The sequence below is a fragment of the Suncus etruscus genome, chromosome 11 (genome assembly GCF_024139225.1).
Source record: "Suncus etruscus isolate mSunEtr1 chromosome 11, mSunEtr1.pri.cur, whole genome shotgun sequence".
Classification (NCBI taxonomy): Eukaryota; Metazoa; Chordata; class Mammalia; order Eulipotyphla; family Soricidae; genus Suncus; species Suncus etruscus.
This window is the reverse complement of record NC_064858.1, coordinates 106,145,106-106,164,256: the sequence shown is the minus strand read 5'-3', so window position 1 is coordinate 106,164,256 and position 19,151 is coordinate 106,145,106. Positions and strand designations below refer to the sequence as shown.

The following is a 19,151-nucleotide window of genomic DNA, read 5'->3' as shown; positions in this document are numbered from 1 at the left end:
AGAGCCAGGAGTAAGTCCTGAGCACTGCTAGGTGTGGCACCCCCAAACAAAACAAAAAAGCATAAAAATGTTTGAAGAGTAATTGTATGAAATTCTTACTGTAGACTTTTAAGTAAAAATCTTAGGTAGCCACTAAAAACAGACCCTTTAATCGACAATAGCAAATTGCAAGGTGTTGTGCCCACAAGAAACTCTGGAAAGATCATTTAACAGAAATGACTAAATAATACTGTGCATTATTCTTTTAAGCAAAAAAAAAAAAAAAAAAACAGTGAAATTTAACAAGGTGAAAGAAGAAACCAGCCAACGTCTTCATCAAGCAAGCTGAAGCGAGCAGGATCAGATAAAGAACTCAGTGCTCAGACTCAAGCATCTTTCTTTTCCTTTTTTTTCTTTTTCGAATGATCTGTACGTGGTCCCTCAAACAAGAACACAACACTCCACCATGGCATTAGCAGCCCTTCCCTGTCTTTTCCAACTGCGTTAGAAACACATTCCTCTCCCTGTACTTCACAGATCAAAGATATTTAATCCTAAAAGTGAAGCCATTACCTGGGGATTATTCTCCTCAAAATCTGTATACTAGTTTATGTCACAGTCATAAACAGCTTAATTATTACATCCATTCAGAAGATGTCTAAGGAATTTAAACTAATACCAATTCATGATTGATTTTATCGATTATAAGATGTTTTCATTCACAAAAATGAAAATTATATAGGCAGGTTTAGATTTCTAGGTTATATTATATCATAGTATAACATATAGTGATATAAATAGCAACAAACATACAGTCCTTTTTTCTCCAATGAGAAGGTTAAAAAAAAAAGATTTTAGGGGCCAGAGTGATAGTGCAGCAGTAGGGCGTTTGCCTTGTACGTGGCTGACACAGGACAGACTACAGTTGAATCCCCATTGTCCCATATGATCCCACAAAGCCTGCAGCTATTTCTGAGCATATAGCCAGGAGTAACCCCTGAGCATCACCAGGTGTGGTCCAAAAACAAACAAACAAAAAAAATATTTTAAGGCCAACCTAAATAAACGTTCAGGATAGTTAGTCAAATACCTAGGTATAAAATTAAATATAATCATCTTGTTACAAACACATTTAAAATAGAATACATGAGAAAAATATTAATTTGGAAATTTACTGAAATCATTTATTCTCCTAAATGTATATTTTTTCAGTATCTCAGCAAAAACAGAAGACATATCATTACTCTATGTATCACTCAGAAAGCAACTATAGCATTGATTTTTATTATGCCAATAATTTTAGCAGGTCTCCCTGATTTAGATGTTAAAATACAAAAATAGAAGTTAGGGGCTCAGAGAGATAGCACAGCGGCGTTTGTCTTGCAAGCAGCGATCCAGGACCAAAGGATCCAGGACCAAAGGTGGTTGGTTCGAATCCCAGTGTCCCATATGGTCCCCCGTGCCTGCCAGAAGCTATTTCTGAGCAGACAGCCAGGAGTAACCCCTGAGCACCGCCGGGTGTGACCCAAAAAACCAAAAAAAAAAAAAAAAAAAATAGAAGTTAGATTCAACATTTCACTATGACAAATTAAAAAATTATCTAGACTTTTGTTTAATTGGCATATCAAAAATTAATGCCACTGAATTGTATTAAATTGTAAAAATATTTTATGCATATAATTTCATTCAAGCTTTTACAGATGGAAAAATATGTACAATAATAAAAAATGACAAATACATAAAAGGCATGAACACAAAATGTTTTTAATATAACAAATGAGTATACATGGGACTATTAACTCTCCATCTGTTTGATAAAATGCCTGAACATATGGGTGATATGAAGGTAAAAGCAAAAAAAAAATGTGAGATGATAGATAATAAAATAAGAAAGTGGCTCTATCTCTAAATTTTAATAGGCATGTTTAATGGATCTTCAGTAATAAACAAAATGGGAAGAAAATTTTTTAAAAAGATCAGTAAAAATTTTTTTTCAAAAAAGTAAAACTAAAAGATTTACATTCTCACATAAAGAGAAAGAAAACTTTAATCAAAGAGAAAAGAAAAAGAAGATAATTCAGTTTACAATTTTGAAGTCTAATTTTTTTAAAAAGTTAACTTTTCTAAAACTATTGAATCAAAAAGTTATTACTATCACTGAGCAAACTAGTTTGCCAACACACTGAAAGATTCAAAAGAAATAATAAAACCTTTAAAAGAAAATTAAAAACTCAAAAGGTTGTCTATTGCCAAAGTTTCCAGTAGATTAAAAAAAATAAAAAGCGGGCCCGGAGAGATAGCACAGCGGCATTTGCCTTGCAAGCAGCCAATCCAGGACCAAAGGTCGTTGGTTCGAATCCCGGTGTCCCATATGGTCCCCCGTGCCTGCCAGGAGCTATTTCTGAGCAGACAGCCAGGAGTAACCCCTGAGCACTGCCGGGTGTGGCCCAAAAACATAAATAAATAAATAAATAAATAAATAAATAAATAAATAAATAAATAAATAAATAAATAAATAAATAAATAAATAAATAGCATATACACAGACACAGACACAGATACATACACACACACACACACACACACACACACACACACACACACACACACACTTTCACACTTTTTTCCCAATTGTGGAAACCAATAATGAACAACGAATTGTAAAAAAAAAAATAAGGAATGCATGCTACTCAGAAACCATCTAAGCAGGAATGTCCTCTTTTGCTCAAAAGAAAACGCTAAAACTTGATCTTACAAGAAGTGCTGGCAAATTATTTCTTTAATTCTAGCCTAAATATTCTTATACAACTAAAGAGTTAAAGCAAATGAAAGGAAACAAAGAATTCAAAAATACAATCAACTTATAAAGTTTAAAATTGGCAACTCTCTCCAAATACCATTGAAAATATTCCTTCTATTACACACACACTTGCACATAACACTTCAGATTGAATCTCACTTCTGGGATAATTTAAAAAATGACCCTATTCTTTGTTTTTAAACTCTGTTCAATAAGTTGCTGTCAGGGCCCGGAGAGATAGCACAGCGGCATTTGCCTTGCAAGCAGCCAATCCAGGACCAAAGGTGGTTGGTTCGAATCCCGGTGTCCCATATGGTCCCCCGTGCCTGCCAGGAGCTATTTCTGAGCAGACAGCCAGGAGTAACCCCTGAGCACCGCCGGGTGTGGTCCAAAAACCAAAAAAAAAAAAAAAAAAAGTTGCTGTCAACCCACTGGAATACCTCTCACTGAAAAAAATCAAATGAGGTTCAAAGACATTGTGCAGTAGCTTAGTTAATTCAGGGGCTAACTGTTGTGTATGTAAACAATTCCATGGAATTATTATGTTACTGATACTACCTTCATAGGTGATTGTGCCCTAGGTATTCTGCTCCCACCCTAGGGTGGTACAAGGGTCTGTGGAAGGCAGGGGCTTTTTTTGAGGGCTGATTCTGGGGCTTTTGACTTCAGCCATGTCCACGGAATAAAGCTGATATCTTCTGAAGCCTGACTGCCTGTTAGCTTTATACCCGCCGCATTCACCTCAGAACCACTGGCTGAAAGGGGTGACAGATGCGTGCTCTGAGCTGGAGGAGAAAGACCTCATCCTCCATCCCTCTATCAGTCTGCCCCATCAAGGGCTGATTTGCAATATAACAGCTAACAACCCAGAGCTTAAATGTTTGTAATAAGTTTGTGTAAGCTCCAAATTCAGAATCAACCCTACAAAGACCACAGAGATGAACAGCACTGAAATAAGACATGGGAGTTTATTTAGCAGCATGCTGGGGTTGCCCCTCTAAGGCAATGCCCCCTTCCTGAGCTCTCAGGCTCCCTTTCTGGGGTTACAGAGGCTGCAAACCATCACCGTTAACTTTTACGTTGATTGGTTGTTGTCTGGGGTGTTTCTTTTTATGGCTAGATATCTAGCGTGGAATATTGTGGTTTATAGGGCTTTGGGGTCTGCATCAGCTTAAGTAGTAGAGAAGGGGCTCAGGACCCCAATGGGAGCCCATGATCTTGTCTGCCTGCAGGCCCCAGGTGTTAGTAGTTCACCTAACTGCTTTGGTACGTGCCCTTGAAGTTCTTGGAACTGCCTGTTCTGGCCTAGTCCCTTCTGCCACATTCTGAGGCCTGTCATGGCAGTCTTTATATCTAAAGCAAAGCCAGGTTTTAAAGAAACAAATAGCAATTAGTTCCAAGCTTATTTTCCCCTTTAGCTTTTAACATTTGAATGCTTTTAACTGCAAGTAACAAAATCTATTTCCATTATGACCCCAGTTTTTACATATCAACAAACCAGCAAATATTGTTAAATCCAGATTTTCTAATAGTTTTGAGTTAGGTAATAAATCTATAGTAGTTTAGGTCTCTAGAAAATACCTAACCTTTGATAGACCATAAATTATATTGGCCAGGACATTAGTACAATCAGGTAAGTGCTTGGCATGCAAGCAGCCAACCTGGGTTCAATCTCTAGCACCACATATAGTCCCCTATGCCCTGCCAGGAGTGATCCCTGAGCACAGAGCCAGGAGTAAACCCTGAGCACCACCAGGTGTCTCTCAAAAACAAACAAAACAGATCAAAACCATCCCTGCTTGCTAAGTTATATGAAAATCAGAAGATGAATGCCACTACCACTTCAAATTTAAAAACTTCTGTGCTGACTTAATCTAAAACCTTCATATTAAGCTCAGGATTTCTCCTATAAACACCAAAATCAGAAGATTAACTGGTTTTTTTTTTCTATTTTTAAAGTAAAAAAAAAAAACAAGAGCAAAATTATGTAACACATATAAAGACACACACACACACACACACACACATGCACAGAACACTTCAGATTGAATCTGAAGTTTATTTAAGTTTATCTACTCAGTTTGTAGATATACTGCCAACTTTACTCATGCATGCCATGCTGCCATGGCACTGAACATTCATTGTGAGTATAAAGGTAGCCACAATAGATTCTCTCTCAGAAATCTAAAAAAAAATTACTGCAGAATCAGCTTATACTAGTCTTCTCTAAATATTTCAAACACAGTGTCAAAGAGAGTCCTGATTATAACCCGAAATGTACTCTGATATGCTCACTTTAGAAGAGAAATTCTTGATTCCACTCAGCGTTCATAAATCAATCTCCTTTCACTAGGACATGTAAAGCTACAGGGTTTGCTTGGTTGTATGTTTTTCCTCCTTGAACCAATCACTAATAGTTTTCTTGGAGTATCAACTTGCTAGGCTTTAGTGCCGACTTTCTTAACCTAAAACCAATCTGGATGTCGCTGTGATGGTATTTTACAGATATAATTAAAGCCTCTAATCCACTTAAGTAAAGGAGATTATCCCAGATAATCAGAGTGGGCAAACGGAATCCCTCAGAAGGCATTAAATGCAGGGTTATGGTTTCTCCAGGAAAAAAAAAAAAAAGAAATACCACCTGTGGGCCAGTTTTGGCAAATGCTCTCTAGAGTTCTATTTGACTGGCAGTTTCTTCCTGACAGTTTGCTGTCCGGATTTCTGACTTGCTTGGCCAGATACCCATCATCATGCTGGTTCTGCCTCTCTAGCTGAACTCTTAGGCAGTAATTTCTAAGACTTAGCTGGAAATAATACTTAATGTTGGTGACTATATGATGAATTCGCATACCTCTTACTTGAAATTACGAAGGCTAAGACAGTGATACAATACTAAGTCATCTTCTAATAGAAACTTGTTTCTAATAGAAACTTGTTCTATATGGGATACATCGTTCTCTATCTGCTTTTCTAAAGACCACCAAAAAGTTTGAAAATTCACTCCTCCTGATTTAATCAAAGCCTTCTAGGACTAACGATCCTTATCAATAAAATATTTAGAAATGTGCAAAGAATGCTAAGAATTTTCCTAGTTCAATTATTTCTGCCTTTGTTTCTGCAATTAGAGGGTTGCTAGACACCTATTATGAGTGAATTTTATAACCTAAATCATAATGTGGTGCTACACTTCCCTCAGTACCCTTAAAGAATCTCCAGTTATCAACCACCTCTTAAAATGAGGACTATACATAAAGCCTGTCAGCTATAACCAACAAAATCAGAATCTTACCAAAGAGTTGCACATTTTATCAACATGTATCTAAAACATAGAGTTCAATTTGACGTCACTGGCTATTCTTTAATTCTGATCAAGCACAATTCCCAGCAAGCCTCGGCCACAGCAAGAGCAGCAGCAGCAATTCAGTCTAGGATAGATCTATAGCCTAGAAACACTCCCTTTCCCAGGAAGTCCCAAACAAAGCCCCCTGATGGTGCAGGGAAGGAAACCTGGTGTGGAAGGTACAAACTTTGGGATACTGGCTTTCTGAGAAACATCACGGCCAAGAGAAGAACAAACAATGAGACAGAGACACCAAGATCCCCAATGGAATAGGACCAGGATCAAATAAATAGAAAGATGAAGAAACTCAAATAATAGTCACGAATAGACAAACACCAAAACGTAGGAAATAGTGGAATGGTGACAAAAGAAGCAAACGGTCAGTAAGAAACAGAATAGTCACACACATGCACTTTGATATTAAAAATGCGAACACGAGGGATATTACTTCAAATGTCTTTGACTATTTTAAGTATCTTAAGCTATATAAAATAAATGACAAAATTCTGACTTTTAAGAATGGTTTCTTTTTGTTAAAAAATCAAGAAATTGTTTTAACAAATCCTAAAAATGATGCATGATCAGAGAACAATACTGTGTGATGTTTTTTCAAAATTATTAAAATTATATTTTGTGGTATAAGAGACCATTAGCAAGTTTTTCTGAAATGAAAGAAATAATGTCTAATAAAAATTACTTGCACTGGATATAAAATGAGATTTAATCCTATTTATTCTTCTCTTTAAAAATCATATCCATCTCCAAAAATCAAAAATGAATTGGCACATTTTAATTTAATTAAGAGTAGCAAACAATAATTTCAATGTAGATTTCTAACACATAAAATTAAACCCATGCCAGGACCACAATTCAGTGGCAAAGCACATGCCTTGCATGTACAAAGTGTTGGGTTTAATCCGCAGCTCAAAACAATTCAATCGAAAAATGAAATTTTATCAAGGATTTTCTCAGCTGATTATACAGCAATTCACCAATCCATCAAATACGTAATGTTTAAAAATATACAGTCAATACTGCTTAGGAAACTTAGGAAAGTAGTCAAATAATACTTTCTAACCTTCAAGAACATGAAAATAAAATAATCTCAAGAACAAGTCTCCAAGAAGCCTCATACATGAGGATCTTTATTATAACTTTCACTGTCAGTGTTTGTTCAGAATATGAACTATTTTATGCATCTGTGATTGTCTATCCAGTATATGGTCTAAAAAAAGAACATATACTTAACATTAAGGATAAAATGCCCGAGTAAGGAAAAATGACAAAGTTCTAAGAGAACTGGTATGACTGAACTTGTTCACAGCTCATTCTGAAGAATTCCAACCACAAAATCAAATCTAAGTCTCATAAATTATCTTCAATTGTTCCTCCTAAATTTGACTGAAGCATCAGTGTAATTAAAACCTGTTCCTACAGTTATTTCCAAATTCTTCATTACTGAGTAGAAAACTTTATTTTTTGGCCACACCCAGCAGCGTCCAGAGGTTACTCCTGGCTCTGCACTTAAAAATCTCTCCTGGCAGGCTAGGGGACCATATGGGATACCAAAGATCAAACTGGGTCAGTCCCAGGTCAGCCACTTGCATGGCAAACACCCTACCTGCTGTGCTATTGCTCCAGCCCCAGAAAACATTTTTTTACTCAATGAATACTTTCTTTCCAATGATGTTGAAGTCCTGGCCTTTCCAATTTATCCCATTTTATGTTGCTTTTCAGGAACTACAACAATTAATTTATACTGACTTAGATTAGAAAGTAGCTAATAACCTAACATCAAGCACGTAAGTTCCTAAATTCAGAAAGGAAGATAAACTGAAAAAAATTTCCTCCAATCTACTTAATTGGTTCTATTTTAAACACACATAAAAAGTTTTCTAACATACCAAGTCCCCAACCAGCTCTCTTTTCCTTACCTTTCCAACTCAGCAATCTTCTTGTCTTTATCATTCTTCTCATTTTCAACTTCCTTCAAAATTTCCAAGAGGCGATCAACTTCAGCCTGGGCCTTGCTAGATTCATCTTTGTACCTGGCAATCTCTCTCTCCAACTGTTGTATGCGGTCACTCATCTCTGGACTGGCTCTAGCTTCCAATGTTGCCTCATGTGCCTAGCCAAAAAAAGCAGTCAAGTTCTATCAGATACACATAATGTGGCAGTAGACAGACCATGTCCTATATTCCAATTTAAATAAAGGATCATCAAAAATGTAATAAGTAGTCACTAATAGATAAGCTTTTGCTTTATAAAAACACTAGAAGACCAAACATTCTATACCTCATGAAAAGCTGCTTCTTTGGCACTAAACAGATGGTACAAGAGTGGGATGGGTGATTGGGTGGGGGGGATGATGAGGGGGACAACGCGTGTGTGTGTGTGTGTGTGTGTGTGTGTGTGTGTGTGTGTGTGTGTGTGTGTGTGTGTGTGTGTCCCATTCTATACTGATTTTTGAGTGTTTTTTTGTGTTTGGTTTTTCTGTTTGTTTTTGTTTTTTTTTGTGGGGGGGCCACACTCATTGACACTTGGGTTACTCCTGGCTATGTGCTCAGAAATCACTCCTAGATTGGGGGAAAAATATGGGACGCCAGGGTATTGAACTGGGGTCCATCCTAGGCTGGCGCTTGCAAGGCAGACACCTTAACTGTAGCACCACCGCTCCAGTCCCTCTGTACCACTCTTTTATTAGCAATCATACAAAATGCACCTCACTGATTTAATGGCCAGAAGTTTCAGTTCTGGGACTGAAGCAACAGCACATTTGGTTCAGCATTTGTCTTTCACATGGCTGATTCAGGTCCAATCCGATCCTCGGTATCTCACGTGATTCCCTGAACCTACCAGGAGTCATTTCTGAGCACAGAACCAGAGGTAACTCCTAAGCACTGCCAAGTATGGATCAAAAACCGAACAAAAAAATTTCAGTTCTGATTTATATAAATTATATCAGAGAGACAGAATAACACTAATGCAGGAGAGAGAGTGCTTGCCTTGCATGGAGGTGACCCAGGTTTGATTCCCTGCCACCACATATGTTTCTCTGTGCTCACCAGGAGCAATGCCTGAGTACAGGGCAGGAGTAAGACCTGAGCACCACTGGATCTGGCTCAAAATTAAATTAAAATCTACAATGAATAAAGCTGAGATGATGAATATGATAGGAAAGAACTCTATTATATCCTATTACTTTCCAATACAGGTAACTACCCTTATTATCTCTTATTAGGAAACCTGATGCACACAGACGGAAAATATCAGATACAAATATTGTAAAAAATACCATTATAGTAATGACTTTACCTTTTCCTCATCCAATAGACCTCTACATCTTTTTTTTTTTTTTTTTTGGTTTTTGGGCCACACCCGGTGATACTGAGGGGTTACTCCTGGCTATGCGCTCTTGGTTTGGGGGACCACATGGGACACCAGGGGATCGAGCGGGGGTCTGTTCTAGGCTAGCACGAGCAAGGCAGATGCCTTACCACTTGTGCCACCACATCTTAATCTTTCTTGAAACGCTCTATTTGCTAAGAACTTAGGGATGGTTAGGAGTAAAATGAAATGAGCTAAGAATTCTTGCAGAATTGATTAATTTATAAGTAAGTGGTATTTTGAATGTTATGGAGTATTACAACATGGTAATTTATTCCCACATGAGCATGGTGAAATTTCACATGTAAAGCAAGCAATAAAATAAAAGAACATTTTTTTTCCTTAACCTTTTTCAACTGTGATTCCATCTTCAGACACTCCTCCTTCTTTTGCTCTAAAGCAATCTCCATGGTCTTAAGCCTAGAGTCTTTTTTCAGTCCTGAGGAAGCCAGGGAAGAAGCATGCTCTTTCAGATCTAAGAGTGAGGCCTAAAAAAAAGAACATACATAGAGATAAAATGGGAACTATATATCAAAAAGCAAATTCAAAACTATTAATTATGAGGGATTTTTCTTATTACTATATACTAGCATATTTCCATTGTCAGGACATGGATGAAATAAAAATGATGATAGCCAAAATATGAATTCAATAATGATATAGAGCAGTGTTTCTAAACCAGACTAGGGGTTCATCTAGGGCACAGGGTTGAATAACTGTTGAAAGGAGGTAACAATCAGGAAAAGATTGAGAAGTATTGTTTTATATTTCCATCAATTTCTATTCTCACAAAATTCTCACCAAAAAATTGCCAATTTAAGTAGTCAGTCTTGGTAGCTGCACTGACTTAAGTATAAAACACCTTGATTCTTCTGAGAAAAATTCTACAATTTTAAATTTCATTAACTTTCCTAAAGACAAAGGAAAGAAAACCCACCATTAGCTGATCACAATGATCAGGGTTTTTTTTTTATTTCTTCTTCCACAATGACATAATCTCTCTAATGGAAGAATCAAAGTATAATAAATCACCTAATTGGTCAAGAATGACTTACAGAGCCAGAGTGAATAGTACAAAGGTAAGGCCAAGGTCTTGCATGAGGTGATCCCATTCTAGCCTAGGCACCACATTCCCCTGGGTATGGTCATACACATGTTCCCCCATGTGTGGCCCTGAAGGCCCTAGAACACCTTAAGAGTGGACCAGGTCATTCCTGGCACTGCAGGGCTCAACTACAAAGCAATCAGGGGTCCTCCATTGAACTAGCAACCCAGCTAGCCAAAATTTGCAGGGAGTGGCCCCAGGAAATTCCCTAAGCACCACCTGGAAGCCCAGGAAAAAACGAGTAAATACTGAAATGAGCTTCAAGAACTGACATTATCTTTTCTCCTTTTCCTCTTATTTTTCACCATCCTTAACCATAAGTATAATGGTTATAAATATAAAACAGGTTTCAGGAATTGTACATTTTCTAACCATCATTATTAAAAAAATAGATTAATCACCAAAAGAAACAATATTTGTGGGCCCGGAGAGATAGCACAGCGGCGTTTGCCTTGCAAGCAACCAATCCAGGACCAAAGGTGGTTGGTTCGAATCCCGGTGTCCCATATGGCCCCCTGTGCCTGCCAGGAGCTATTTCTGAGCAGACAGCCAGGAGTAACCCCTGAGCATCGCCAGGTGTGGCCCAAAAACCAAAAAAAAAAAAAAAAAAAAGAAACAATATTTGTAAATTAATGATCCAATCTACTGTAATTCTGCAAAACTTCTTATAATAGTTTTAGGCTCTTCCTGCTATATCGTGCTATAAGAGAATTTTTAAAATCTTTCATATTTAAAAACAAAGTATTAAATAACATGTAATTTCCAAAGCTTGAGTAAAGCCTTGAAGACTTTCTCACAAAAGTCTTGAAGACAAATGCACAATTAATTCTTTAGTAAGTTCTGTTGTGAATACCACAGGCAGTTAGATATGAAGGAGCAGAATTCGTTTTTCTAAAGTTATCTTTGTAGATACCTAAATCATTTCCACCACAGTCCACTCAATGCACTTTTGTGTCTAAGTGCAATTTACCTAAAAATAAACTGCAAAAAAATTCTTTCATCACTTTTAAAATACACTACATGAACACTTTAACAATACACCCACTAAGAACCAAGAAAACCAAATGATTCGATTTTGGTGATCTTAACCTCTTTCTCTGAAAGGTCTCCTTGTAAGAGGCTGACTTTTTCTTTCAAGTCCTTAAGATCTTTTTTGTAGTTATCAATTTCCTCTTGCTTCTCTCGCTCATCTCTGTCTCGCTGTTCCTTTAAGCGCTCGATTGTCCGTTCCTAGTAATAGAAAAATCCATATATAAGAAAATCTCAGGCTATTTGCATCTGCCATTCAAAATGCAGAAGGGTTGTTAATAATTTACTTTTTTAAAAAAGATTCCATTTTCAGGGCGGGAGTAGTGGCGCAAGCAGTAAGGCATCTGCCTTGCCCGCGCTAGGCTAGGATGGACCGAGGTCCAATCCCCCGGCATCCCATATGGTCCCCCCAAGCCAGAGGTGATTTCTGAGCGCACAGCCAGAAGTAACCCGAGCGTCCATTTCCAACACATCTTCCTATAACAAAGATGAGGTTGTTTCTGTTTCCCTTATATTTATTTTCCTATAATTATCAAATTACATTATATATTACCAAAGATAATTCCATTTAATTCCAAAGTAAACAAAACCTGATACATAATTCCCATATCCTAAGAATAACAACAATAATAACAATAGATTCTTAAGTATAATTCACATTTCCTATAAGCCAACAGAAATAATTCATAATTCATATGAATTCATAATTCAGTTCTGTGAATTATGTTTCCATTAAAACATTAAAAACAGGGCCAGAGAGATAGCACAGCAGTGCGGCGTTTGCCTTGTATGCAGCTGATTCGAACAGATGGTGGTTCAAATCCTGGCATCCCATATGGTCCGCAGTGCCTGCCAGGAGCAACTTCTGAGCGCAGAGCCAGAGTAAACCCTGAGCGCGGCCAGGTATGACCCCAAAACCAAAAAAAAAAAAAAAAAAACCCACAATAAAAACATTAAACTGTTGGAGCTAGAGCAGTGGTGAAGCGATAGAGCATTTACCATCACACAGCTAACCTAGGACAAAACGTGGTTCCATCCTCCGGCATTCCATATGGTCCCCCAAGCTAGGTGTGATTTCTGAGCACAGAGCCAGGAGTAACCCCTGTGTGTCATTGGGTGTGCCCCCCAAAAAAACAATAAGCTGTTATTAAAAAAATAATAATAACATAAAAACAGTCCGGGGGAAGGAGCGACAGTACAGCAGGTAGGACATCTGCCTTGCAAGTGAACAACCTGGGTTGGATTCCCGGCATCCCTTATGGTCCCCCAAACCCACCCGGAGTGATTCCTGAGTGCAGAGCTAGGAGTAAATAGTGTGACTCAAAAATAAATAAATTTTTTAAAAAGGCAGTCAGTAAAACTTCTTTCTCTTAGTAAACAGGATGTTGAAAGTTATAGCAAATATAATCTATTCCCAAATACTTCTGAATATATTTAGGGATCAAATCTTGATTCCTGGCAGGCAGCCTAAAGCATTCTGAGTATGAGACAAATAAGAGACACTGTCCCTACTCCTTCAAAAATATGCCACCAAAATCCCTTAAATGTCCTTCCAAGATTAAGATGCACAGATGGATTGGTTGAATATTCTGCAACTATAAAATACAATAAAAACTATTGAAACTATGATACTGCAATTAAAAAATTAAAGTATGTCACCAAAATTCCTTACAGGCCCTTCTAAGACCATAAATGGCCATCCTAGGCCATTCTAATTTAGCCAAAATTCCTTAAAAAATTTGTCAGAAAGGGAAAATGAAGCAAAATGGCCCCAAGACTAGAAAAGCAGCAAGTGTGCTATATAAGTAACTAAAATTAATGAATGATTTGGCTACCAGTGAGGTATAGTGATGGAGAACTAATCATAAACTGCCTCCAGATGGTCAATTCCAAATATTCCAAAATCTCTAACTCAAATGACCAAATATATGATTAACTTTTTTATTAGAAAAGAAAATAGTAGGTAGCATACAGCTACAGCTGATGCTTTAGCATTTCAGCGACTGCCCTCTGGTGTGGAATCCATCTAGCCCAGCAACAGCTGCTTCAATCGGCAACGAGATGGACTTTCTCTCGCCTCATACGCTGTATGTCAGTAACAAGTACAGAGACTCTTTTGCCCCCAGGGATTTCTTCTGCCTTCCATGTGCAAGTTGCTTCACTAGAGAGTTTTAGGTTAATGAGCAAGCAGAAGAAATGTGTCCGAGAAGAGTCTCGGGCAGCCACTCACTTTTTCTTTTTTTTTTCTTATAATTATCTTTATTGAAACACCGTGATTACAAACATGATTATAGTTGTATGATTACAGTCATGTAAAGAACATCCCCTTTCACCAGTGCAACATTCCCACCACCAATTTCCCAGATCTCCCTCCTCCCCACCCCCCTACACCTGTACTCGAGACAGGCTTTCTACTTCCCTCATTCATTCACATTGTTAGGATAGTTTTCAGCCACTCACTTTTTCAGCCAGAGCCTCCTCCAAAGTTGTCAAGGCAGTGTCGGTGTTGGTGGTATCGGCTTGCAAGGATTTGACTCGTTCTTTCAAGCTGCTCATCTGCTTCTCCTTATCTCTAAGTTGCTCTTGAAGATTTTCGATCTGAGCATGTGGCACACATATTTAAAGAAAGGGAAAGAAAATTAAGAAAAAATTATAAAACGTTGTGATAAAAATAATTTTAAGTTGGAACCAAGTAATTCAGCATTGTATGTGTGTGTTCTGTGGAAATAACTTCATGTTAAAGTTTTCAAAAATGCATGGAAAACTCACAACCAGAATTTATAGCCAAAATAGAAAAACTTTTTCTTTTTTTTTTCCTGTGTGTGTGTGTGTGTGTGTGTGTGTGTGTGTGTGTGTGTGTGTTTGGGGGGGTTACACCCAGCAGCGCTCAGGGGTTACTCCTGGCTCCACGCTCAGAAATCGATCCTGGCAGGCGCAGGGGACCATATGGGATGCTGGGATTCGAACCAATGACCTTTTAGAAGCATGAAAGGCAAATGCCTTACCTCCATGCTATCTCTCTGACCCCAAAATAGAAAAACTATTTAACAAATGGAAAGACCAAGGAGCTAGTTTAGGGATCAGGGATGTATGTCTGACATGCACTAGAACCTGGGATCAATCCCTGCAAGGCATGTCCTATTCCAAGCATCACCAGCTATGTGTGGCCTTCGTGGCCAGAGCACCAGGGCACTAGATTTGAATCTTCAGCACAGTTGAGTATTGTTGGGACTGGCCCCTGAGCATTGTTTCAGAGGACCCCTGTCTCAACATAAAAAGACATTTACACGTGGGGATAGTTGCATATACATGTGATAATGTCTTAAGAGGAGGCTAGGAAAGAAAAAGGAAAGGGGTGGAGAAAGACAGGTATGGAGAGAGAAACTATTAAAAGAAAGCCATGAGAAATTGGATTAATTCCAAAAACTTACCATAAATGTCAAGAAGGATTAAGGGAGAATGAGGAAGAAATAGCTAGATAGAGTAGGATAAGCCAGCAGTGGTGGTGGGGACTTGGGGTGGGGTGGGGAATAACTTTTAAATGCTAATATTAAATTAGAGTTTTGCTAATATTAAATTAGAGTTTAACATTCTCCTTTAAGCTGCAAACATTTCAATGAAACTTCCTGCTGTAGTTTATTCTTTCATGCATGCTATCAATATTCACATTTATTTTCTAAAAAATGTATTGGCTGATGAGCTGAAAAAATAGCACAGGGATTAGTCAGGAAGCTTGCCTTACATCCTGCAGACCTGAGTTCAAATCTCCCACACAACATATGAGCACCCCTCTTCATCATCAGGGATGGCTGCAGGATAGAGTCAGGAATAGCATCTCCAAGTGTGGTCCCAAGGCCCCAAGGAATTTGTTCTATTATGCGTGTGACTTTTTATTGTGTATCTGGTCCTACAACTACAAAGAAGTATTATAAATTTTTATAAACCAGTGAAGAACCACCCATTCTGTAAACTGAGTTCAAGCTACGGGCTTCTTTGCCAGACACTTTGGGGAGTGCAGAAAGAGACCTCAATAGGCTGAGAGCAAGCTTAGCCTGCAGGAGGCTCAGGTTTGATCTCCAGTACCACAGGATCCCTGAGCACCACCAGAGCATCAGTTCCTCAGTATTGTCAGGTGTGGCCGAAACACAAACAGAGGAGCAAACAAACAGATGGGGCATAGTTACAGAAACACTCAAAGTACAATGTTATTACTGTGAGATTCAGGTACACAAAATGAAAAGACAGAACGAAATTATGAGATTAATGAAACTGTCTAAACAAAAGAAAATAACAAATCAAGCAACTCACAACAGTATGAGTACCGCTATGTGCCTGACCCATTTGGGGGAAGAGGTTGTTAAGGAGGGAGGGAGGAAGGGAGGGAGGAAGGGAGGGAAGGAGGGAAGGAGGGAAGGAGGGAGGGAGGGAGGGAGGGAGGGAGGAAGGAAGGAAGGAAGGAAGGAAGGAAGGAAGGAAGGAAGGAAGGAAGGGAGGGAGGGAGGGAGGGAGGGAGGGAGGGAGGGAGGGAGGGAGGGAGGGAGGGAGGGAGGGAGGGAGGGAGGGAGGGAGGGAGGGCTGGGGAAGATGACTCAAGCTGTGGAGCACATGCCTGGCATGCACAGGAACCCGAATTGAATCTCTTGAGCATCGCTGAGTGTAGACTGCAAGTTTCAACAGTTCCCAACAGGAAAAACAGACAAATCCTTTAAAAACTCACATTGTAAAAATAAAATAAAAATTCCATGTGATCTTTCCATACCATTCTTTTTTGTTTTTGTTTTTTATTTGTTTTTTTTGTTTTGTTTTGTTTTTTTTTTTTTGTTTTTGGGCAGCACTCAGTGACGCTCAGGGATTACTCCTAAGCTATGCACTCAGAAATCGCTCCTGGCTCAGGGGACCATATGGATCAAACCAAGGCCCATCCTAGATTGGCCGCATGCAAGGCAAATGCCCTACCGCTGTGCTATTGCTCCAGCCCCGATCCTTCCATACCATTCTAAAGAATAAATAAATAAATAAATAAATAAATAAATAAATAAATAAAACCATTCATCTGAAAGGAGATTTACTCTTCTCTGTTTAAGCAGCACTATTCATGAAATATCCTACGTATATAAAAAGAGATAATAATGGGAAGCAAAAGTTATCCAAGCATCTTTCCAGAAACTATTATTATTTCTTTCTTTTTTTTTTCTTTTTTTTCTTTTTGGTTTTTCAGGCCACACCTGTTTGATCCTCAGGGGTTACTCCTGGCTAAGCACTCAGAAATTGTCCCTGGCTTGGGGGGACCATATGGGACACTGGGGGATCGAACCTCGGTCTTTCCTTGGCTAGGCTTGCAAGGCAGACACCTTACCTCTAGCGCCACCTCGCCAGCCCCTATTATTTATTTCTTAATAAACATAACATATTATTATTGTGATTACTTACATTAAAATCTTGACCTTCCTGCAGATTTCCTCAACCTTTTTTTCAGTCGTGGGCCCTCTTTCAACCTAGTATCCTCCTGTAGCCCCATCCTACCAGTTGGCCCCTTTGTCTAATGTCATGAACCCCATTTATGCAATTTTCGCGTGTGGCCCTTGGGGCAGTGCTCAGGGGTTCCTCCTGGACCCTGTACTCACAGATCACTCCTAGCAAGGCTCAGAGAATTATACGTGATGCCAAGGATCAAATCAAAGCCAGCTGTGTGCAAGATGAGTGCCCTACCCACTTGCTATTTATCACTCTGGCTGCTGTGAAATACAGAGACTTTAAGAGGCTCTGACTTTCACCTTATTATAGGAGAAGTTCAGTGTGAGCTAGTCATAATCAGATATAACAATGAAAGACTGACTAAATTCTCCAATTTCTAGTCAATTATTTATCTACTATCCTTCACTCTAGCAAAATGTGCTAGGCAAGGCACAACTGTAATTTACCAAAAAGCCAGTTGTCCTGATAATTTATTTACCTCTAAATTTTGCTTAAATTATATACCTATGTTTCCAGTGAATTAAAGACAGAAGAGTAACCAAGGCATGAAAAAGACTTCAAGCAATGCTTTAAATTTCATTTAGGTTGTCGACAAAGTTACCTGTTCATTTTCTCAATGACTATTTCTGACCTTTAGTAATAAGCCCAGCAAAGGTTTTCGTGGGTAACCAATGACTTCTTCCATTCATTTTCTCTCATAATTGGGGTCTTCTTTCAGTGGATAAGTTACTGAATGAACAGTTTAATGAACAGTTTGAATGAACAGTTTAATCACTAGCTGCCATACTGAACAAGTTACTTATCTTTTTAATTACTTTATAAAAGACAACTACTAGATCTTTTATTTCTAAAATACAACTTCTTAAAAAAGGAAAATAAAAACAATTTTTTTTTGTTTTTGGGCCACACCCAGTGGCACTCCGGGGTTACTCCTGGCTCTGTGCTCAGAAATTATTCTTGGCAGATTCAGAGGACCATGCAGGATGCTGGGGATCAAACCCAGGTGGGCTACATGCAAGGCAAATGCACTACCTGCTGTGCTATCACTCTGGCTCCTTTTTAAAGTAATTTAATTTAAGTATTACTATGCTTTATCTTTAAAAATGTTCCAAGTTTAGGAATCTATAGAAGAGGAATCAAACTCCTAAGATATGCTGATAAGATAATTAATGAGAAATAAAAAAAAAAGCAACCTCTTGTGATTAAAATAAGTGAAGGATTTCTGAGGCAGAGCAATGCTGAAGATACTGATTCATCAGTCTTTCTAGGTTTTCGTTTTCTCAGGTTTTCTAAGGTTATCTATCTGCACCTACCCTTGGCAATGTTGGAACCATCCAACATTGAAGAAGGACTCTAAGAAGTCACCTTTCAAGGAAGGTGCTGAATATTTTTGTATTCTGAAAGAAGGCATCAGGATAAGTTATGTTTGACAACTGCTTATGAAGAAAATCCTTTGAAACTATAACAATAACAAAGGCAACCTAGGCAGAACAAGGCTTACTCTTAATAGTTTATACCCTTGTAATAAGGACCTCATCTTGATTAGTTACGCGTGACAACGCAATCCACATAGATGTGTAATGTCCATTTGTATGTAATGTCCATTTTTACATTTAAGAGCCCTTTGATTTCATCAGACTATCTAAAAGTGACCAGGAAAGTAGCTCAGAAATAGAATGCTTGTCATAGTGAGTTCTATTACTGGCATATCACACACTCACACACTCACACGAAAAACTTAAAAAAATCATTAATCATGGCATTCTTTTCAAATACTCAGATAAATGTTAAAAAAAATACTGTATAAAAATTCTATACTACCAAGTTTGCAAGTTTTGGCCACACAGGATCAGAGAAAAGAGACCTACCCTAAATGTTTCTTGCCTGTAGGATTTAAAAGCTCCAAAGCTTAAAATTTCCTTAGCAAATGTGGATAATTTTTCTAATCCAAAAAACTGTTTTAGAAAAAACAAAACTCTGATGATTACAGGAAGATAAAACACAGATAAAGGACACAATACACGTCTGATGCTTGG

The 19,151-nt window shown here is 38.2% G+C and overlaps 1 protein-coding gene across 4 annotated transcripts in view; it reads right to left on the bottom strand.

Annotated features, from left to right (window-relative positions):
• ERC1 (ELKS/RAB6-interacting/CAST family member 1) overlaps positions 1-19,151 on the bottom strand; it is a 434,994-nt gene that overhangs the window by 286,801 nt on the left and 129,042 nt on the right. For all 4 annotated transcript variants that reach the window (XR_007500261.1, XR_007500262.1, XM_049783202.1 and 1 more), the window contains 4 exons: positions 14,101-14,238; positions 11,701-11,841; positions 9,854-9,994; positions 8,054-8,247 (listed from right to left, as the gene is read on the bottom strand). Coding sequence is in view for 2 of the 4 variants with exons in the window: in XM_049783202.1 (XP_049639159.1) it covers positions 8,054-8,247; positions 9,854-9,994; positions 11,701-11,841; positions 14,101-14,238 (614 nt within the window). In the remaining 2 variants the exon portion in view is untranslated. The remainder of the gene's footprint in view (positions 1-8,053; positions 8,248-9,853; positions 9,995-11,700; positions 11,842-14,100; positions 14,239-19,151) is intronic.